The sequence below is a fragment of the Colobus angolensis genome, unplaced genomic scaffold (assembly GCF_000951035.1).
Source record: "Colobus angolensis palliatus isolate OR3802 unplaced genomic scaffold, Cang.pa_1.0 Scaffold198, whole genome shotgun sequence".
In the NCBI taxonomy this organism is placed as follows: domain Eukaryota; kingdom Metazoa; phylum Chordata; class Mammalia; order Primates; family Cercopithecidae; genus Colobus; species Colobus angolensis.
This window is the reverse complement of record NW_012115132.1, coordinates 2139708-2163870: the sequence shown is the minus strand read 5'-3', so window position 1 is coordinate 2163870 and position 24163 is coordinate 2139708. Positions and strand designations below refer to the sequence as shown.

The 24163-nt window shown below is 36.7% G+C and overlaps 1 protein-coding gene across 2 annotated transcripts in view; it reads right to left on the bottom strand.

Moving 5' to 3' along the window:
- TAF2 (TAF2 RNA polymerase II, TATA box binding protein (TBP)-associated factor, 150kDa) overlaps nt 1-24163 on the bottom strand; it is a 109249-nt gene that overhangs the window by 51002 nt on the left and 34084 nt on the right. For both annotated transcript variants that reach the window (XM_011941066.1, XM_011941067.1), the window contains exons 7-18: nt 23800-23984; nt 22805-22918; nt 21452-21551; nt 18172-18257; nt 16146-16281; nt 13407-13561; nt 12627-12741; nt 12171-12280; nt 9218-9283; nt 7403-7655; nt 5064-5204; nt 2042-2152 (exon numbers count right to left, since the gene is read on the bottom strand). In XM_011941066.1, coding sequence (XP_011796456.1) covers nt 2042-2152; nt 5064-5204; nt 7403-7655; nt 9218-9283; nt 12171-12280; nt 12627-12741; nt 13407-13561; nt 16146-16281; nt 18172-18257; nt 21452-21551; nt 22805-22918; nt 23800-23984 — 1572 coding nt within the window. The remainder of the gene's footprint in view (nt 1-2041; nt 2153-5063; nt 5205-7402; nt 7656-9217; nt 9284-12170; nt 12281-12626; nt 12742-13406; nt 13562-16145; nt 16282-18171; nt 18258-21451; nt 21552-22804; nt 22919-23799; nt 23985-24163) is intronic.

Sequence of the window (24163 nt, the reverse complement as noted above, 5' to 3'; positions counted from 1 at the left end):
GCCGAGATCACGCCAGTGTACTCCAGTCTGGGTGACAGAGCGAGACTCCATCTCAAAAAAGAATAATAAATAAATAAAATAAAAAATAAAGGTTGATTGCTGAAAAAACTTTAACATAATCATGAAATTAAGAACTTTTAAGTGAAATAATGGGAAACATAGCCTGTTATACCATCCATTAGATAAAATTTCCCTGGGAACTACTTAGCCACCTATGTATTGAGTGAAATAAAACACTAGATGACTTATGTTAATTTAATGTTACTAGTTTTAGTTACCAGTTATTACGTTTTATTATTCTAATTTAGTATTAAATTACATGAAAATCTGAGCCATTTGAGCAAAACAATAATGAAAGAATAAAAAGCACATGCTTCCTAAAATTGGTATGCATAGATGAGCTTACTACTCATTAAAAAAGGTTGGACTATCATGACAAAGGCAACTAAAAGATAACCTTGGACTCCTATGTCCCTAATATGCCTTATTCTGGGAGAGACCAATGACCATAAACCCTATCAGAGATGAAGTCAACAGTATTAAACAGTGCCAAGAAAAAATGAGTTAACATATTGTTTTAAAATGTTAATTTTTAAAGGAGTCTTTAAGCTTAAAATTATTTGAAAGTTAAAGAGGCAATACTGTTTTACTGATTTTCATTAAAATAGTCATCTTTTAATAAACATTCCTGTGACTTTTTTTTTTTTTACTGTTGTAATGTTTTATTAAAAGTTTCATCAATTTGACTTATCCTAACACTTACTTGTGTCTTCGTACGTGCTGCTCCTTCTGCTAGAACAATCTTCCTAGACTGGTCCTACTCAAACTCTGGGAAAATCCTACTCATCTTTATGACTCTGTTTGAGGGTCACTACTTCTATACTAAACTTCCCTGAGTCTCTCTCTACATCCTTCGAAGTAGACACTATATCTGACCCTCTCTCTGTATATGTGGCTTCCAGGTCCATGGATTCTGCATCTGTGAATTCCACCAACCTCAGATCAAAAATATTTGGGGGAAGAAAAAGGAAGGCTGTGTCTGCACTGGACACATACGGACTTTTTTCCTTGCCATTCTTTTCTAAACAGTACAGTATTAACAATGATATATATGGCATTTACATTGTATTAGGTATTACAAGTAATCTAGAGATTATTTAAAAGTATATGAAAGAATGTGAATAGGTTATATGCAAATATTTATATAAAGGACTTCAACATTTGTAGATTTTGGTATCCAAAAAGGGGGTCCTGGAACCAATCCTCCATGGATATTGAGAGAGGACTACACCTTGCATTCCCCTAGGGAATCATATATGCTTCCATTGGATCAATTATCACATGTGACTGCTAACTGTTTACTTGTCTGATTTCCCTATCAGGTTGTGTCCTTGATGGTGTAAAATCAGACTAATATAGAGCAGTTGTTTAATGAATAAATAAAGTTCATTAAGACATCAACCATCTTTTCATTCCAGCTAACATGGGACACTCTCTAGCACAGCATATATTCTTAAAAACATTTGCTGATTGTTGGACTGTTAAAAAGTAGGATGAAATAATTTTTGAAGCATGACATCCAATTGCTATTTGCTAAATAAATGAATAAAGACACAATGGTAAAGAAAAGAAAAAAGAAAAAGATCAAATGAATCAAGAAACAAGTTAATCCCAATCGAGAACTCTTTTAGGTATCATTAGGTGAACAACAACAAAAATGTATATAAATAAAATTGTATTGTCAGGTTTTACCAAGTTTTAGCTGGCTACCCCAAATTTGATGCACTACTCCTCTCCACACTACAAGACGTCTGAAGAACATTTAAAAACTAATCTTGTTTTTTATCCACTGGCTATTCTAATAAATCGTGTTTACATGCCTCTGTCTCTAGAAATTCCAAGTACTATGGACTCAACGATGATTTTTATAGACTATTTATTCAGAAACAAATACCATTGGGTAGTTTTGTAATATTAAGAAAATTACCTTGCCTTTCTAAGAAAACTGTTGTAGAAGATAAAAAAAATAAAAGTACCTCACCTTATTTTTCCTGTTGTCATTGTACTTGATTAAGTCTAAAATAAACGTTAAGACTTCTTTAGGACAAAGATTATGAACATCTCTTAATAAAGCCATTGCAACTGGCATGGTCTACAAAAGAAAAAAAAAGAACTTTTAAAAGCACATAACCTAACTTTTTGTTACTACAATTCATTGAACCATAAGTAGAAAAGAGTTACTCTTGGGCTGACACAGATATCTAGACGGAGCCTAACACCTCCACATCCCAACCCCTCCCACTGACAACACATCTCAAAGCATTCTAACATAAGAGAAGAGCTGGGCAGGAAACTAAGGGAAGAGTTGCATGACTGCACATCACTCTGTAGGCTATGTGCCTTGGTCCTCATTTGCTGGAGGAAATATGTGTGATGTAAATTATATAAATTCGCTTCTATGTGATACAGTGGAAAAGGCATAGATTTTAGAACTACTTCTGTGTAATACAGTGGAAAAGGTACAGATTTCAGCATTAGATGGACCATTATTCAACAACTAAACTCTACTACCTTCTGTGCTAGGTGTCTTTAGCTAGTTGCCTACTGAGTAGGAGCCTCATTTCCTCACAACCATTTTCAGGATTAAATGACATAAGTAGGTGGAGCCACTCAGTCTTAGAACAAATTGATTCTCCCAACACCTAATCCTCAGGAACACCCAATCCTTAACCTAAGGAAAAAATGATAAATCATCTGAAATACAGCCTAATTTTTCTCTTTCCAAATTTTCACAGGCAACATTTTTAAGAAAGTAGAAACATGACTTACACACATTGGTTAACTCGATCAGTAAAACAAATCTAACTAAATTCTAGGCAGGACTACAGATGAATAGACATCTTAGTCTTTAGCACATGGGGAGATATGGACTAACCCCTCTTCTTACTCAAAATAATTATTCCTCTAAAATGGACGTCAGAAAGGAGAATGGTTCATTTTATTGCTTGAAGAAGCAGAGATAACAAGAGCAACAACAGTCAGTGTTAGTACTATAGGAACAACTGAGGGAGAGGCTCTTTTCCATAGAAATACCTGTCTTATGCCTTTTCTGCCCTTTGAGACTCAAGTTTCATTTAGGCACCAATCTCTCTCTCTCTCCTGTCCACTAGAAGTATTATCAGAAAGGTGAATTGGAACAAAAGCATTGACTTTCCAATTTTTCTGACAGTAGCTAACAGGAAAAACTACATTTTATAATACAACCTAACACACACACACACACACATACACACACACACTTTAGATGCAATATATACAAATTTAAAAGTAAACCCCAAATGGCTTATACTGAATACTACCTATTCTGTTTTATTAAATAAAAAAAAAAAACTGCACTGACTTCATGATCCCTTCACCAACGGTTCATAACTCCAGATTGAAACATTGACCTAAGCTACATGAAAGCACAGTGGCATCGTGAGACAAATATAAGGTGGACATAGAAATCAACTTGCTTCTATACCATAAATTTGTGAAATGGTAATGCAGAGCAGTTCTTAAAAATAAAATAACAGGATGCCACAGACTTCTTCGATCACACCATTATTACCTTTCCCAAAACCTGGATCATCCTGGATCTGTCCTGCTGATTAGATTTACTATAAATACATCCTGGCTTCCACTCTCAAAAGGCACCCCAATGCTGCCGTGCAATCTACTTCTTTTTCATCATAAATACATTTCAACTTGCCTAACATTCCCCTCAACATCTATCTTTTCACTTGTTTTTAATCTACATTCCACCTGCCTCAAAAAAAGGAATGTTCTTATCTTTTCTAAAATTTACTTCCTTACTGCGCCCCACCCTCTAACACTACCAGAACTTGCTCAACCTTCTCTATTTACTTTCTCCACTTGACTATTCCATCTCTCCCTCTCCACTGGCTCTTTTCCCTGTGTCACACATGCGTCAAGTTTGTTCTTCCTCTGTACAAAACAAACTCAAAAAGTCCTTTTCTCAACCTTGCTTCATCCTCAACATAGCATCCTTTCTTACATCTTTGACTAAAATCATGAAATAGGCTTCATTAGTTCTCTCCACTTCAACTTCACTCCTCCTGTCTAGTTCAATCTAGTTCATCTGATCTCTGCCTTCATTATTATGAAATTACTAAAAAAACTCTATGTGTGATATCCAAATAACCCAAATGCTGACCATCCTGTCGTTCCCATATCCTTTCCTAAAACAATGATTCTAACTAGACCACAGCATGCCACCACTTTCTAAAAATTCCACTTATAGAAAACTTAATATAAGTGTAGTATAAAACACTTTACATACTTGATCCTAATTCTAAAAAAGATAAATTTTAAACTGAGGTGTAGAAGGTTAAGAAACTTGTACATGTGCAAACTGCTAGTGAGTAGCAGACTGGGACTAACACTAGAGCTCCATGCTGTGCTGTCTCTGACTCAGATGTGCTGCCCACATTCTAGCACTGCCAACAGAAGGGCCTACTCACTTCTCCATCCCTCAGGTAACCAACCAAAAAGGCAAATTAAACATTTCTGTCCACTTTAATATTAATGTCGCCAATGAGTCACTTGCACACAGATCACAAAATCAACAATCACTTAATCAGTTTGGAAAAAAGTTTAAAAGTAAAAAAAGAGGCCGGGTGCAGTGGCTCACGTGTGTAATCCCAGCACTTCGGGAGGCCAAGGCAGGCAGATCATGAGGTCAGGAGATCGAGTCCATCCTGGCTAACACGGTAAAACCCAGTCTCTACTAAAAATACAAAAAATTAGCCGGGTGTAGTGGCGGGCACCTGTAGTCCCAGCTATTCAGGAGGCTGAGCAGGAGAATGGCGTGAACCTGGGAAGTGGAGCTTGCAGTGAGCCAAGATCACGCCACTGCACTCCAGCCTGGGCCACAGAGCGAGACTCTTGTCTCAAAAAAAAAGAATAGAGGCAAAGAAAGCAAATACATCTATTATTTGAACAGTCTCCAACTTAAACTGAGATATATAAAAACCATGAGAAAATCAGAAAGTAAACCGTACCTTCTGTAGAAAATAACTTTGAAAACTCATAAAGTTGTTTGTTTTCACAATGTTTGGACAACTTTTACAACAAAACATCCTAGTAAAGAGTGACTTCATGGCTGGTGGTCCTGTCCATGTGCTCACCATTGAATTTGCAATCTGCAAATAATTAGAAAACAAAGTAATTTCCATTACCAATGCAAATATACTTTTAAATAAAACAGCTTCTTAAAAGTTATCAATACTATAACTGCATTGGTTTTTCAACAACTTCACTTCTCAGAAATTTGTAACAATTTAGCATTTTATCACCATTTCCAAGAAGCTATACAAACTCACCCTGCAAAAAAATTCTTTTTCCAGTCAGGCATGGTGGCTCAGGCCTGTAATCCCAGCACTTTGGGAAGCCGAGGAGGGTGAATCACCTGAGGTCAGGAGTTCAAGACCAGCCTGGCCAACACGGTGAAACCGTCTCTACAAAAATACAAAAAAAACCTAGCTGGGCATGATGGCGGGTGCCTGTAATCCCAGCTACTTGGGAGGCTGATGTGGGACAACTGCTTCATTCAGGAGGGGGAGGTCACAGTGAGTCAAGATGGCACCATCACACTCCACCCTGGGTGACAGACTCCGTCTCCAAAAAAAAAAAAAATCATTTTTCCTTTTTTTTGAGATGGAGTCTTGTTCTATAGTCCAGGCTAAAGCGCAGTGGTGCGATCACGGTTCACTGCAACCGCTGTGTCCCGGGCTTTCCTGAGCTCCAGAGATTCTCCTTCCTCAGCCTCCTGAGTAGCTGGGATGACAGGTGCACACAACCACACCTGGCTAATTTTTGTATTTTTGGTAGAGATGGGGTTTCACCATGTTGGCCAGCCTGGTCTTGAACTATTGACCTCAAGTGATCCGCTTGCCTCGGACTCCCAAAGTGTTAGAATTACAGGCGTGAGCCACTGCACTCGGCCAAAATAATTCTTACGTGTACTTATAATTATTTTCTACAAGTTAATTTCTAAATGGCAGTATTAACTTTTAGAAAAATATGTATGCAAAAGACTTATATTTTGAATAGTCTGTCTTTATTCATTTAGACAGATATAATTCTAATATTTTAACCTCATCAGATAGAAACATCATCATGAATTTTAAATAAGGTTTTTCAATCTATCCTAACTGAACAAGAAGCCAAATGCAGTGCTACTATTTAAGCCTGCAAGCATGCTTTACAAAAGCATTATCTTGCTTTACCCTATGTCTTGCTATTGATATTTTTAGGGTAAATAAAAATCATGCCCGAAAAAAATGAAATTATGATTAAACAACATATTCTACAATTTTATAGACCTGCTAAGATTTTAGCATACAGGGATCACAAAGATCTTTATAGAAACAATGAAATTATATTCTCTGCAGATGGTTTTATCAAAGAAAATCATTGCTTTCTCTCACATATCTGAGAACATAGGAATTAAACTACTCACTTATTATCATTAAAAATAAATCAAAACCATTATTAACTTGTTGAAATACAGGACAAATGGATTTAACAGTAAGGAAGGCAAGAGTTACTAAATGAAAAATGAACCTACTATCAAGTTTTTAAAAAATACCTGGAAAGCATTATTCCTGGCCAAAATTTAGCCTGCATTTTTCTGGTTTCCATTTGTTCTACCTTCAGATAATTTGCATCTAAAGAAACATATTTGGTTTTCTTAATTAACTTTTCTAGAATATTATAGAGTCTACCATTTTAAGTTACTTATCACTAATACCAATTTATAAACTCAAATCAATGTGAATAATTATTACAGTGGGATAATTAAGATTAATCAATCAATTGAGCACAGAGGAACATGGCGGCACATGCCTGTAATCCCAGCTGTGTCGGGGGCTGAGGCAGGAGTATCACTCAAGCCCAAGAGTTTGAGACCATCCTAGGCAACACTGTGAGATCTTGTCTTTATTTATAAAAACAAAATACACACACACACACACACACACACACAGATTTCATGTACTTTAATGTAGAACATCATTCAAACCAAGAAATTGCTCACCAAATATATTCTTCGCTTTAAAAATGTGGTTGACAATTCAACAAACGGTGAAAATTCTCTTTGATTTTTAAAATCTCTAACTTTTCATTTTGACAATTATAAAATTATTCTGCATATCTATTTTCAGGTCAAAACATGTTTCTTTCAAAACAGTCCTATTAATTTAAAAGCATTTGGCAAAAGCTTTCAAGGAATCAGCTACCAAGTAAATTTAAAGACTAGGTGAATTTTAATTCATTTTCAGAGATATAAAGAATATATATAACAGTCATCTTATTTCCTTTATGCTACATATAATCTCACCTTTGCAAGACAGAAGCAAGCTGACATTCTTACTCTGTAGAAACACTGCTCTTGTTCTAATATATCAGTGAGTGCAAGCCGAGATGCTGGAGTAGGGAATTTTTCCAAAGCCAAAATGGATTCCTGCTGTGCAACAACATCTCTCTCATACCGGAGCTGATACTGCCACATAAAATCAGCTTGCTCAAATTCTACCTTCCTCAGTACTGACATATCTGGGTCTATCCTTATCCACAGCAAAGGGGAATCGGCACTGAAAGAAAATATAATTTTATTTTTAATTTAATTTTTAAACTTATAATCTATATATTTAGAAAATAAATACAAAACATTGATTAACCAGGCTCCCTTTTAGATGCAGTATTCAAGACTGTCTGGAGTTTTACTGTATTCATTTTTTAAAACTGCACTGACAAATTCCTCATAATGTTTAACATATATCAACTTTCTCACAATGTCTGATCCATATCTATCTTGCTAAAAAGACAATCAAAAATTAGAAAATATTAATTGTCTTTTTCAAAGGATACTGAATCATTTCCCATCTGAAATTATTTTGGTGATTTTGATTTGTGATTATATGAGGCGAAAAAAAGAATGAGACGAATTTCTTGTTCAGCTGACTTAAAACTTTTAAAAACACTAGATTCATGATTGCCTTTTTCAAACAGCAAGTTCTGAAATCATAATTTGGAGGCATATCACAAATTTATTTTCATGTATTTCTGAAAGTAACAAACACTGTTTAAAAAATCTAGTCTATGTCAACACTTTCATGAAAAAAACACCACCTGTAATATTAATTCAAATTTAGCAAACATTATTGCATGCTTACTACAGGCAAAGTACTTGCTATGAAAAAAATCAAAATTAACACTGCTCTCAGCTGGGTGCAGTGGCTCATGCCTATAATCCCAGCACTTTGGGAGGTCGAGGCTGGTGGATCATTTGAGGTCAAGAGTTCAAGGCTAACCTGGCCAACATGGCAAACCCCCAAATCTACTAACAATACAAAAATTAGCCAGGCATGGTGGCATGCAGCCAGGCATGCAGTGAGACTAGATGGTGCCACTGCACTCCAGCCTGGGCAACCAAGCAAGACTCTGCCTCAAAAAAAAAAAAACTAACACTGATCTTGAAGGGCAAATGAACATAATCTGTATATAAACATTAGTGATAATCTGGCAATCAAGTTAGTAAATAATCACAGAGGTTTTATAAAAAATATACAGGTACAGAATGGGCAAAATCAGAAAGTTTGAGCTGTATCATATTTAAAAATAAAACACTGTTAATCAATAAATATTACCACATAAAGTTTAGAACAGTGGTTTTTAAATTGTTTCGCAAGCATAGGGAGACTTAAGGCACCCCAGACCTTTGTTCTAAGGACAAAGAATCAATATCATCCGGGAGCTCACGAGTAATGCAAACTATCAGGCCTCACTAGTGTAGTACTGGATTAGAAACTGCATTTTGGGAAGGTCCCCAACTGATTCACACGCACGTTATAGCTTGAGCACTGCTCTAGAGGCCACCAAGAGAGAACAAGAAAGCTGCCTAGTCAAAGTTGTGCCCACCCCTCAACCATAATGCATTTCCTCTTAATTTCAACTAGGCCCTGCAGACTTCCTTTTATCTCTTTGATTAGTTATGATTTTACATAAACTGTTTTAACATAGGGTTTCTATTAAATTAAAAAAATTTTAAAGCACTCATCTGGAGGACAGTTACATGCTTTTACAAATGCATAATGAAGTAGACAAATGAGAATGCAGAAAAATTATAACCTTATATTTAAGTTAACTAACTTACTCCATTGCAGAAAGATCCATGTCAACTTCCTCCCCATTCATCAGTGGGATTTTTTTCTTTTTATTCCTACATTTAAGAAAAAGGAGGTTAGAAAATTGTGAGATTTCTAATTCTGAATGGAGATCAACAGCAGCTCAAGTTCAAATAAAGGATTTCACACAACATTGAAAGCTATCCTTAGGAAAAATGGCTATCAAATGTAATAAAATTTAAATAGAACAAAGTCTGTTTATTTAAAAGCTGGTGGGAATCAAGTAAATATCAAATTATTTTCCTGATCAAATGTTGACAAGAAGCATATATATATAATAAAATGTCAACCTAAAACATATATTCCAAGAACTGGTAGCTGCAATTCTGTATAGAAAAGGGGATATATCAATAAAGAAAACTCTTAAATAGAAAAAGGATAAGGCTTGAAATGGGAAACGAATAATTCTGAGTTGTCTGCTGCATATATGCAAAGTTCTGTCCTACATGAATTAACTAATAAAGTATCGTAAGAGTACTGATCATATGTAGAACCAATTAATACGCACAAGATTCAAGATAAGCAAAAACAAAAGCAACTGTTTTTACGTTAACTGGGGAAGGGCAAATAAAAACAGGAACGGAGAAAAGTTTTCCTGTGTTCCTCATACCAGAGAATACTCAAATGACATTCTGTTATAACAGAGAAAAAAACCTGAGACTAGCAATCAAATGTCACCAATTTCCAAGGTGGATAGGACAAAAAGAAATAAGTATCTCACTCTGATTTAAGAAAGAATTTTCTCAGAATAAGAATGACTGTAAGAAGATTTCAGAATCAAGTTCTTTAAAGGACTTCAAACTCAACAGACACTCTCATCTATCTGAGTGAACTAAGCACAGTCATGAGCATAACACTTCTGTTCCTGAAAGTTCGTATTTCTCCAGCAAAGTACAGAGATGTTCTCATCTCTCACCATTCAGAGTACATACTAATTGTTGTGCCAAATAAGTGGTAAATGAAAAATATATTAAAGAAAAGTGGGAATTTGCCTTTGAAATACATCGAAAATATTCTGAAGGGGCATGATGATATAGAGAAAAAAGAAAAAAAGACACAGCAAGATGCAGAGGCTTTTCATGACATATTGAGCTCTTTCCCTTCAATCACCATTTTTCTAATATTTCCTGTAGGTATTAATCCAACAAGACTAGTAAGAATGAACCTATTTGTCTTGAATTTTTTTCTAGTACCAAAAACTCGAACTTCCATTCTCGCCCCTCGGCCTCTACCTTCCAACAAAATGAGGATTCTTAAAGCTAAATGTAAAAAAATTGTTATTTAATTCTAAAGATAAAAATGTCATCAAGAAGGCAAGCAAACAAAGAATGTTTGGTAATACTAACTGGAAGTAAAATGAGAAAAAAAAGATATCTGAGAGCATGTTCTCTACCTAAAAAAGTAGGTATACATAGGCTGGGCATGGTGGCTCATGCCCGTAATCCCAGCACTTTGGGAGGCCGAGGTGGGCGGATCATCTGAGGTCAGGAGTTCGAGACCAGCTTGGTTAACATGGTGAAACCCCGTCTCTACTAAAAATACAAAAAGTAGCAGGGGGTGGTGGCAGGTGCCTGTAATCCCTGCTACTCAGGAGGCTGATGCAGGAGAATTGCTTGAACCAGGAGGCGGAGATTGCAATGAGCTGAGATCACGCCACTGCACTCCAGCCTGGGTGGCAGAGCAAGACTCTGTCTAAAAAAATTAGGTATACCTAAAACCACAAAAACCCCAGAAGAAAACCTAGGTAATACCATTCAGGACACAGGCATGCGCAAAGGCTTTATGACTAAAACACCAAAAGCATTGGCAACAAAAGTCAAAATTGACAAATGGGATCTAATGAAACTAAAGAGCTTCTGCACAGGTAAAGAAGCTACCATTAGAGTGAACAGGAAACCTACAGAATGGGAGAACATTTTTGCAATCTATCCATCTGACAAAGGGCTAATACCCAGAATCTACAAGGAACTTAAACAAACTTACAAGAAAAAAACCAACCCCATCAAAAGTGGGTTAAGGATACAAACAGACACTTCTCAAAAGAAGACATTTATGTGGCAACAAACATGAAAAAAAGTTCATCATCACTGGTCATTAGAGAAATGCAAATCAAAACCATAACGAAATACCATCTCACGCCAGTCAGAATGGCCATCATTAAAAAGTCAGGAAACAGCAGATGCTAGAGAGGATGTGAAGAAATAGGAATGTTTTTACACCGTTGGTGGGAGTGTAAATTAGTTCAACCATTGTGGAAGACAGTGTGGCAATTCCTCAAGGATCTAGAACCAGAAATACCATTTGACCCAGAAATCCCATTACTGGGTATTACCCAAAGGATTATAAATCATTCTCCTATAAAGACATATGGACACATGTTTATTGCAGCACTGTTCACAATAGCAAAGACTGGGAACCAACCCAAATGCCCATCAATGATAAACTGGATAAAGAAAACGTGGCACATATACACCATAGAATACTATGCAGCCATAAAAAAGAATGAGTTCATGTCCTTTGCAGGGACATGGATGAAGCTGGAAACCATCATTCTCAGCAAACTAACACAGGAACAGAAAACCAAACACCACATGTTCTCACTCATTAAGTGGGAGTTGAACAATGAGAACACATGGACACAGGCAGCGGAACATCACACACCAGGGCCTGTTAGGAGGTCGGAGACTAGGGGAGGAATAGCATTAGGAGATATACCTAATGCAGATGATGGGTTGATGGGTGCGGCAAACCACCATGGCACATGTATACCTATGAAACAAACCTGCACGTTCTGTACATGTATCCCACAACTTAAAGTATAATTTTTAAAAATTAGGTATACAACAGAATTTTTATTTTGGCATTTTAGTCTGTGAGATTTGTAGTTTACCCTTCAATTTATAGTTATTATGTAATGCCTACCTTCTACTTTTGGAATGGCAAGGTATATCATGTTTAAGGCTGTTTTCTTCAATTTGCAGTGTATGATTGAAGGATCCATCTAACTCCTGCACTGTCACTTTAAGTGGTCCCTTTTTAAAAAAACAACACACTGTTCAGAGATGTGATTTTAAAAATACCAATATGTATGCTTGTGTGTACAGAGAAAAATCAATCAAGATATAAAACGATATTACACAAAATGAGTATCTGGAGACCTAGATAGGCAATTGGTGCCAAAGAGGGCAACTGGAAGATTCTGAGTCCCCTGATATCTCTGTACCTCCTCTTCTCTTCTTTGACAAAGCGAATGTTTTCACAATTTATCCTCTGCAAACAAAATCTCATTAATTTCTAAGTAGTAACCCATCCCTAAGTCCCTCTTCTATTGAAACTGAGGAGATAGCAGTACAAAGGCCATTTTGGAAAAACACTTACCACATATTTCTGAGTTCCAGGAGATGTATAGTCCTGTTTTATCTCCAATTCCAAGACATTTCGTTTTCTATTAAATGCAAAACTTCCATAAAATTTTACCACTCCACTCTGATCTCTGAAGAATTGTAAAGGAAATTTTACATACGAAAATGAATATGTACTAAACAAAATAAATTATCCATCTCGGTATTATTAATTTTCAAGTGCATTCCCACTAGTTCAAAGTTTGAGAGCGTACTCTACTGTAAATCAGGTCACAAAGTATTCAAAGTACTTGTGAAAAACGCTTTCCCAGATTTAAATAGAATTTCTGAAACACTGACAAATTTGTGTTTTGAAAGAAGCAGAACCATTATACAAGGTTATTAATATAATAAAGTGAAAATTCCAAGATACCACTCAAATTGTGCCAACCCCTAACTACGTCCACAAGTCACCAAACTACTGCACCTCACAAGTAATCCTACAGGCCTCTCTGGTAGATTACTTACCTATCCTACCATCAAACCAGTTTTTTTACTCACATATTCTTTACTCACTAGAAAGTACTTTAAAATATGCCAAACTTTACAAATATAAACATACGTGTGTGGACCTTAATGTCTAGTAGGAATCTCAGATGAAACAATTCACAGTTCATCATTATTTCTACCACTGTTTAGAAATATAAACAGTTCATACTTCCTTTAGTCCCCCTCAAACCTCTCTTCTTCCATCTTCCCCTTGCACTTATACCTTATTCCCTTCCCCACTTTGTTGAACTGCTATTGAAAAGGATACACCCACTGCTTTATTAATGGCTGAATATCTTTGCCAGAGACATTTGAAATGGATTTCAAAAACCCAGATGTGGAAACCAACATCTGACTCCACATATGTGACTGGAACTTCTGAGATGAAGCAGTACTCGCCAGACTTAGCAGTTTATTGAAAACCTGTAAGGATAAAATCATTTAATAAGTTCATATAACAGATTCTTTTCAATTATATAGAATACTCACTTTGCACTGTAACTTTATTATAGTCAATTATAGAAGACAATAATTTCACTATTTATTACATAGATTATTCTAAAGACTACCAGCAACAGAAATATGCAAAGATATAAGCAGCCAGAAAACAAAACCATTCTTCATATAAACATTATTGAATGTTAATGATATACTGCATAATACTGTTCATTAAGAATTACAGTAAGAATAATATATAATACTGTGGGCGGCAAGTCACCCAGGTGCCAAGGCAAGAGACCAAGGGCACGAGCTGTTCCAGTATAATAAAGAAAACAGATAAAATAAGAATAGTTATACTAGATATAGATCATAGATACGATTATATAGGAATATCATTAATCATTAGTTTGTAGCAATTACTCTTTATTCCAATATTATAATATCCTTGCTCTACAATTATAACCTAGGAAAAACCAGGCCATACAGAGATAGGAGCTGAAGAGGCACAGTGAGAAGCGACCAGAAGACACGCCCAGACAGGGCCAATAGAGAGCTCCTTGATCTAGCGGTAACACCAGTGTCTGGGAAGACACCCACTACCCAGCGGACCATGGTCTAGCAGTGGTGTCAGTGCCAAGGAAAAGCACCCACTACTTAGCAGACTGGGAAAGGGAGTCTCCCTTTCCCCGGGGGAGTTTAGAGAAGACTCTGCTCTACCACCTCTTGTGGAGGGCCTTGACATCCGTCAGGCCCGCCCGCAGTTATCCAGAGGCCTAACCGTCTCCCTGGGATGCTGTGCTTCAGCAGTCATGCTCCTGTTTCACTTTCATGTTCCACTCCGTACACCTGGCTCCGCCCACCTGGCTCCACCCTCTAGAGAGCAGTAGCAAAATTAGTGAAAGTATTAAAGTTTCTGACTTTTCTGAAAAGAGCATAGAAGAAATAATGACGTAAGCTGTCCTCTCTCTCTCCGCCTTGGCTACCTAACAGGGAAGGGACCCCTGTCTGGTGGACATGTGACTCACGTGACCTTATCAATCACTGGAGATGACTCACACTCTTTACCCTGCCCCTTTTGCTTTGTATCCAACAAATAACAGCACAGCCAGGCATTCGGGGCCACTATTGGTCTCCGCGTCTTGGTGGTAGTGGTCTCTCGGGCCCAGCTGTCTTTTATCTCTTGGTCTTGTATCTTTATTTCTGCACATGGGCAGAAAAACCCACCAACCCTGTGGGGCTGGTCCCTATGTAATACCTATAATTTATTGTGTTATGAGTTTACACAGAAGCTAGAAATTAAGAAGTTAATGATACTCATCAGGATTTATACCACTCCAAAGCCTGAGTGGCTTTTTACGGATCATCTCTCATTTAATGTTTCTGTTCTTCATTCTAAAGGCTGGGTGTGGTGGCTCATGCCTGTAATCCCAGCACTTCGACAGACCAAAGCAGGTGGGTAGCTTGAGCCCAGGAGTTTGAAACCAGACTGGGCAACACGGTGAAACTCCATCTCTACAAACAATACAAAAATTAGCCAGGGGTGATGGTGCATGCTTATAGTCCCAGCAACTCAGGAGGCCGAGAAAGATGAGAGGATCCCTTGAGCCTGGGAGATCAAGGCTGCAGTGGGCCGTGACTGCACCACTGCACTCCAGCCTGGGCAACAGAGTAAGACCCTATCTCAAAAAACAAACAAAACAAACCAAAAAAAAGGCAAGGTGAAAGACAGAAAGATTAAAGAAACTGAACTTTACAGCAAACTTAAAATGCTTTAAAAAAAATTATTTTTTACCTGCCTCTAAGAATGTTATCAATGAAAAAAAAATGGCTGAACATTTGGTTTCCACTCTCAACTACTAAATCACAACTATTTACACTGAAACTTGCTTAAAATACATGGCAAAATTTAGCAATAGCAAAAATAAACATCTTTTATATTGGTTTACGTTTTTCTATTGAAAACAGTTTAAAGTGGTATTTCATCCTTAATATAATGCAGAACACAAATTCATATGTATAGAAATGTTTTACTTTCATCCCCACAATTGTAATTTTTTTTTTTCTCTTGAGACAGAGTCTCGCTCTGTTGCCCAGGCTGGTGTGAAGTGGCACAGTCATAGCTCACTGCAGCTTCAACCTCCTGGACTCAAGCAATCCTCCTGCCTCCACCTCCCAAGAAGGTGGGACTACAGAATCGTGCCACTATGCCTGACTTTGTAATACAAATTTTTTTTAGATGGGGTCTTATTATATTGCCCAGGCTAGTCTCGAACACCTGGCCTCAAGCAATCATCCCACCTCAGCCTCCCAAAGTGCTGGGATTATAGGCATGAGATGCCATGCCCGACCACTACATTCTATCTTCATAAAAATCATGTGCTAAGTTGTTCTGGTATTGATATCCATTCTACATCTGAGGAAATGCAAATATAAAGCACAGGTTACTTAGTGGGCAAACAAAACTATAAATCCAGATGTCCTAACTCCTATTCTACAGAAACATATTCAGGTTGCACACATACAGATATTTATTTACCATTGTTAAGTTCTTAACTTTAATACTTACCTGTAGCATAAATTCCATACTGATCCTATTTTCAATCAATCTCATCACAAGGTGGGCTTTACACTGAAACATAGTGTAGTATTCCCAGGACAGTGTATGTGGATGCTTTATTGAAAAGTGTAGATGGGAAGCTGGACTAAAAAAAAATAAACACATTTACCTAATATAGCAAATCTGACTATTAATAAACAATAAACTTCATGACCACATCAAGAAAATATCCAAAAAAACCTCATGGGAATATATAAACAATTTCCTTAGTACTAAGAAACATCTAAAAATAAACTTAACTGGAAGAAAATTATGAAGTTTTACTTAAGAACATAAAGGAAAATCTGAATAAAAAGAAACAAATAGCAAGATCCTAGATGGGAAGATACAATACTGCAAATACTTCCATTCTCCCCAAATTCGTCAATATAATCAATGCAATTCCAATAAATATCCCAACACTGAAGCATGCACAAATGTACATTAAGGACTGATTATATATATAAAATAAAAACCATTATAAAAGTACTAAAAGAAATGAAGGAAAAAATTTCTCTTTATAATTTTGGAATGGGAAAAACTTTCCTAAGAAAAAATATAAAATCTGGAAGATATAAAGACCACAATGACTATGTAAAAATAAAAATTTTTGACATAATGAAAAGGATCATACATTTATAGAAAGATAGTCTAGAAAATATTTGACATACATGAACATTTAAGTTGTTTACAAATTATCACTAGACAAAATAATGCTATGGTAAATATCTTTTTACACATGTGCAAATATTTCTGTATGATAAATGCCTAGAAGAAGAATTTCTTTTTTTGGGGGGGAGCAGATAAGAGTCTCACTCTTGCCCCCAGGTCAAAGTGCAGTGGCACAATCTAGGCTCACTGCAACCTCTGCCTCCTGGGTTCAAGTGATTCTCTTGCCTCAGCCTCCCGAGTAGTTGGGACCAGGCACCCGCCACCATGCCTGGCTAATTTCTGTATTTTTTGGTAGAGATGGGGTTTTGCCATGTTGGCCAGGCTGGTGTCAAACTCCTGAACTCTGGTGGTCCACCTGCCCAGCCTCCCAGAGTGCTGGGGTTACAGGCATAAGCCCCTGCGCTGGGCCAGAAGAATTTCTACATGATCACATACTAGAAGAATTGCTGGATCTAAAAATTACCCATTGTACAATTCTGATTAGTACCACACTACATTCCCCGTCAGAAACACTGTATTGAACTATACTCTCCCAGTGTGCGAGTGGTGCTATGGTTTGTTTGAATGACGGTGCCCCCTCCAAAATTCATATTGAAACTTAAACCCCAATGCAGCAGTTTTAAGAGGGGTGGCCTTTGGGAGGTGGTTAAGTCATCAGGGATCTACCCTCATGAATGGGATTAGCGCCCTCATAAAAAGGCTCCAGGCTGAAGGGAGTATTGTCTTGCCCTGCCATCCCTTCCACTTTGTGAGGACATAACATTCTTCCCCACTGGAGGATGCAGCAACTAGGTGCCAACTAGGTACAGAGAGCAGCCATTACCAGACACCAATCCTCCCAGTGCCTCAATCTGGAACTTCCCAGCCTTCAGAACAAGAAGTAAATTTCTATTGTTTATATTATTACCCAGTCTGTGGTACTTTGTTATAGTAGCATAAACAAACTATGGCAAGTGGTATCACACATCTCCTTCAAAATGTAGCATATTGGTTAAGGCAGGAGGATTGCTTGAGCCCAAGAGTTTGAGATCAGCCTGTGTAACAATATGAGACCTCACTTAAAAAAAAAATAAAAAACTTTTTTTTAATGTGGCATATTAAAACTTAAAATACTTTAATCAATTTGATATTTTAAAAATTATTTTTATATTTTACTTATTACTTCCAACCTTAAGAGCTTTATGAGTCTGTAAGCTTTAGCAAAGGACAGCAATAAGAAAAAGGTTAAATTCTGAGGTACAATGAAATACCATTTAGTTCTTAAATGGAATAATTTTTATATATAGTCAAGATTTATAATATCATCTCTGAACAATAAACATACTTATCCTTCTCTTTTCCTCCACCAAATATGGGATGTAGTAAAACTCCACCAGTTTTCAGTTCATATGCCACAATTCTGTCTAGCTCCTAAAAAATATATAAAAAGAGGAGTCAGTAAAATTTGTAAAGTCACATTTTTTTACATACCAGATTTTAGAATTAAACTGAATTCTCATTTCCTAAAATCAGAATGTAAATTTCTTAAAATAAGTGAAATGTACTTAAAGAGTAGTTTATGTTCTTATAAATAAAGCAGCCCACGTAGCTGGCAGAATGACAAAAGCCAAAGACTTCCCTACTTTGTGACTTCAGGGCTGGACAGCAGCCTGGCAACTTTTTCTTATGGCTGTTCTCAATCTCTCTGAGCTATCTCCAAGTTTATTTTTTCCTTCTCTGTATTTTGCTTCAAGGAATTCAGGTGAGTAAAAAGGAATGGGAATAAATTATGCCAGGAATCCATCATTTGAAAACTTCTCCAGTCTTCTCTAACATGACATAAATAGAACTTTTAAAAAAAGGGATTTTTTTTTTAAAACAGAAAAAAAAAAAAGCGGGGGGCAGGGGGTTGTTTTGTCTTGTTTTGAGACAGGGTTTTACTCTGTCACCCAGGCTGGAGTTCAGTAGCTGATTATGGCTTACTGCAGCCTTGACCACCTTGGCTTAGGTGATCCTCCCACCTCAGCCTTCCAAGAAGCTGGAACCACAGGCACATGCCACCATGCCTGGTTAATTAAAATTTAAAAAAACATAAGTGAAGGTGGGCACAGTGGCTCATACCTGTAATCCATCCCTGCACTTCGGGAGGCTGAGGCAAGTGGATCATGAGGTCAGGAGTTTGAGACCATCCTGGCCAACATGGTAAAACCACGTCTCTACTAAAAACACAAATAATTAGCCAGGTGTGATGGCAGGTGCCTATAATCCCAGCTCTCAGGAGGTTAAGGTGGAAGAATCACTTAAATCCGGAGGCAGAGGTTGCAACGAGCCAAGACTGTGCCACTGCACTATAGCCTGGGCAACAGAGACTCCATCTCAAAAAAAAAGAAAAGCATAAGTGAAAAAAAGACACTACCACAACTGTGCTGGAATATTGGGGAAACCCGCCCCCAATATTTCAACATAGGTTCTTTCTATTTTCTGTAACGTCAGCCGGCTGAGAAATAAAGAGAGACAGTATAAAGAGAGGAATTTTACAGCTGGGCCACCGAGGGTGACATCACATATCAGTAGGACCATGATGCCCACCTGAGTCTCAGACCAGCGAGTTTTTAAGGATTTTAAAAGGGGAGGGAGTGTAAGAACAGGGAGTAGGTACAAAGATCACATGCGTCAAAGGGCAAAAGGCTAATAAGGGTCTAACAAAGATCATATGCTTCTGAGGGACTAGCACAAAAGGCAAAGGCAGAACTACTGATAAGGGTCCAACAAAGATCACAAGGCAAAGGGCAAAAGCAGAACTACTGATAAGGGTCTATGCTCAGCAGTGCATGTATTGTCTTGATAAACATCTTAAATAAGAGAAAACAGGGTCCGAGAGCAGAGAACCAGTCTGACCACAAATTTACCAGGGCGGAATTTTTCCCCACCCTAGTAAGCCTTGGGGTCCTGCAGGAGACCAGGGCATATCCCAGTCCTTATCTCAACCACATAAGACAGACATTCCCAGAGTGGCCGTTTATAGACCTCGCCCCAGGAATGCATTCCTTTCCCAGGGTATTAATATTAATATTCCTTGCTACGAAAAGAATTTGGCAATATCCTCCCTACTTGCATGTCTGTTTATAGGCCCTCTGCAAGAAGAAAAATATGGCTCTTTTTGCCTGACCCCACAGGCAGTCAGACCTCACGGTTGTCTTCCCTTGTTTCCTAAAAAATCGCTGTTATTCTGTTCTTTTTCAAGGTGCGCTGATTTCATTTTGTTCAAACACAGGTTTCACAATCAATTTGTACAGTCAACACAATTATTACAGTGGTCCTGAGGTGACATACATCCTCAGCTTATGAAGATAACAGGATTAAGAGATTAAAGACAGGCATAAGAAATTATAAAAGTATTATTTGGGAACTGATAAATGTCCATATTAAAATGAAATCTTCACAATTTATGTTCCTCTGCTGCAGCTCCAGTCGGTCCCTCCGTTCGGGGTCTCTGACTTCCTGCAACATTGGAAACTCATAATTGTTTTAAATAATATAGATGTAGTATAGAAAAGTGGCAAACAGCATAGTGAAGAAACTAAAAGCCAAGCTGGAATCCTGGGCCTACTACTTACTAGCTGTATACTTTGACCAAATAATTTAACCTTTCTTTCTGTGCCTCAGTTTCTTCATCTATAAAATGGGAATGATAGCAAGGTAGTTAGGAGAATTAGGTTCATTAATATTTATAAAACGTTTGTAACAGTGCCTGAAACATTTTAAGTGTTGTGTTAGTCTGTTCTTCTTCTTTAATAATTTCTGAAATAGAGACTCCTTTAGTCATAGATGTACAAATACCTTAATAGTGCTAGATGTTTAAAGTATTCGAAAATTAACTTTTTGACTTGAGTTTACTCTTGGATGATAATAATATGTAAAATAAGAATAAGGGGAAGATGATAAGGTTTGTTTAATAAAGGTATTAAAGGCTGCAATTTTTCCATCTGAGAAGGAAGACACTAAGCATGATATAATTAAAATGTTTATGTATATGACCAGGATGTGCTAAGTAAAATACAATTGATGTTTTATTTTTGGCCAAATCTTTAAATCGTTAAAAAAAAAAAAAAAGACATGAAATGACAACATAAATGCATTCAAGGCCTAGCCAGAATATAAGAAGCAGTTAATACGTGCAAAGCATCATGCACATTACATGTATAATGTCTAATAATCTCTGCCCATGGGCAGACACTACGACTGCCCTGCTTAAATAGATGAGACTTGGAAAGATTAAGGTCACAAAGCTAAACAAATTTAGGAAGCACAATTACAAATGACTACTATAAGGAGCTGGAACATACCTAACTACCAATCTGATGTTTAAGAAACTTAAAGATTCTCTTCCATAGAGGAAAAAATGTTTTTAGGGGCCAATGTTGACAATGGAGATTAGATAAAATAGACCATTAGTCTTTCTCAGTAAATCGATTCCCATTTTGCTGGGAAAAATTAGGGATTTTCAAGTAGTATTTTGAAGTATTTTACAGTCATTAAAAATGGAGGACACGAGACCTGGAAATCAGGAGAACATTAACAGTCTTACTGACTTGTAAGTGGATAAGGGATCTAGCTGTCATTACCTCTTTAATCCAATGGCGGTATTCATTAACACCAAAAGTTTTTTTCATCCAAAGTCCATAGATATAGCCTGAAATTCCCTTCAGCACCCATTCATCAGACCTAAGCAAAAAGTCAAAGTATAAATTACTTTTAATCATAAAAACTCCTCAGAAAATGTCGAAGAGGATAATGGAATAAGTGTAGTGTGTATTTCCCTGCCTTCATAAAGAAAATGAAAATTATTAACAAATCATTAGGTTTTCCAGCTTCCTCTGGCTGAGTTCTGCTTGCCCATTCATTATACCTTATCCACACCTGCCTTTACCATTAATTATTAGACTGCTTCATAGTCTTGCTTCAGGTATAAATTACTAGAGTATATGCTCTACTCCGACAGTGCTGCTTCCCTCCTGCCCAACTCTGTTCTTACTGTCTCTGCCTCTAAGGAAATACTTGCTCATAGTCAGGACTACACTGTTGAATTCTAAAAGTCCACATGCTATTATTGCCAATCCCATGCATTACGCCATTAACAATGACATTCTAAAACCTAAAGTTTAATTGCTTCATTCATTTTTTGTTGCTTTCTCTAGAAAAATGGCAATTAACATCACTCACTCATTTAGTCATTTGTATACTCATCCATCTATCCATCCACTCACCCCATCCATCCATCCATACATCCAGCCAGCCACCCATATTTTGCCTACTACGTTCCAAGCACTATTCTTTAACGAAACTTCTACATGTGGTTTTAGGAAAATTACAAATCAAGAGATCTATCTTTAGCCTCTGCCCTCTCCACTCCAGCAAGCGAAAAAAGAAAACCAAGATTTATATACTCTATATAGTATAGAATGTTCACAATTATAATCTTAATTTTTCTGTTATCTTCTAAATCATCCTCAAGTTAATAAAAAAGAAAAGAAAGAACATTTATACCTTTCATTTCTTTCAACAAACTGGTACAAAGCTGAGCACTAGTAGGCAAATCCCTAAATAATTATTAATACTGCAGAGGAGCACTATTTTACATTAAATATTAAGTTATTTCCAATTGCTTTGAACACTGACATCAAAATTCTAACAACAGTTTTCTGTACATTTATGTTCTTTTATTTACAGAATTCATTCGGTTCTTTAAGACACCGTCTTACCAAAATCTTAGCTTATAAACCATAGAAGTGATTATATTGATTTCATGTCCAAAAAGTTAGGATGAAGCTTATAATCATTTTTCTTTAAATACATCTAGAACAGTGTCTCTTAAACTAGCTATCTGCAATTAGGGCAAAGGTCAGTTTAAATGCAGGAAAACAAAGAAAAATAAACTTGATTCTTTTCTCAGTAGTATGAACTTTCAGGTTACTCACCAAGACATTCTAGATATGAAACATCCAAAAAACTGCTGGGCCAAGGACTGGGCTAAACACCTTCTAGTCAAAGGTGTCTCATCTATAATCATGGCACTGTGTAAAAGATTCGTACTGGAATTTAAAAGAGAAGAAAGCTCATTATAACCAAGAAATAAATATTAGTTCAGTGAAAGTAAAATAATTCCACTTTTAAAACAATAGAAGTTAGATACAAAATAGAAAAAAAAAATCCCAGCTTTCTAATCTTTTCAAAATTTAGTTAAAATTCATCATCTTAGTAACTTTTGCTCAAAACAAAGGACATAACATTTTCCACTGATGATATCAGTAAATTTCAGACAATATCAGTACATTTTTAAATAGTGCTAGAAAAAAATTCATACTAGTCATACAATAATTGGTACAATTTTTAAAGAATTTATGAAAACAAGACTAAAATGAGGAAAATATTAATATTAGTTAATTCTGGATGAAGATGAGCCTTTTGAGTTATCTCAAAATTCTTGTCTTCATGTTTTTCTACATTTAAAAATTTGAAAAACCAAATTTTCTACAAAGCCAATCACATTTAAATTGGAGAAAAAAGTTCAAAGCTCATCTTAAAATTGACCACAGGCTGGGCGCCGTGGCTCAAGCCTGTAATCCCAGCACTTTGGGAGGCCGAGACAGGCTGATCACGAGGTCAGGAAAGCGAGACCATCCTGGCTAACATGGTGAAACCCCGTCTCTACTAAAAAATACAAAAAACTAGCCAGGCGAGGTGGCGGGCGCCTGTAGTCCCAGCTACTCGGGAGGCTGAGGCAGGAGAATGGCATAAACCCGGGAGGCGGAGCTTGCAGTGAGCTGAGATCCGGCCACTGCACTCCAGCCTGGGCGACAGAGCGAGACTCCGTCTCAAAAAAAAAAAAAAAAAAAAATTGACCACAAAATCAGTAACTTTTCTTCATATCATTACCTTAATTTAGGCATTTCAAATCTGAAGAGATACCAACCTAAAAATGCTCATGGAAGCATAAGCAGCCACTTCAACATAAGCCTCATCAATGAAGACAGTCTTAAAACAGGAGTATGGGTATCGACACGTGAGAATTTCTTCATAAAATTCAAAGACTTCATGAAGGTATGATGTGGTATGTTTCAGCAATGGAAGAAGTTGGGGCAAACAAAAATGAGTAACCTGAAAAGAAGAAGCAAGGAAGATCATCTAAATGAAACAGTTACTTTTAATATTGTAAATTTCCTAAATATTTCAATTATAAATAAATGTTCTCATAAATCTATTATTTAATAATTTCAAGATGCTGAAAGAAAATGTGAAAATAGTGATTACTTTTACTGATCACATTTATAAAATAT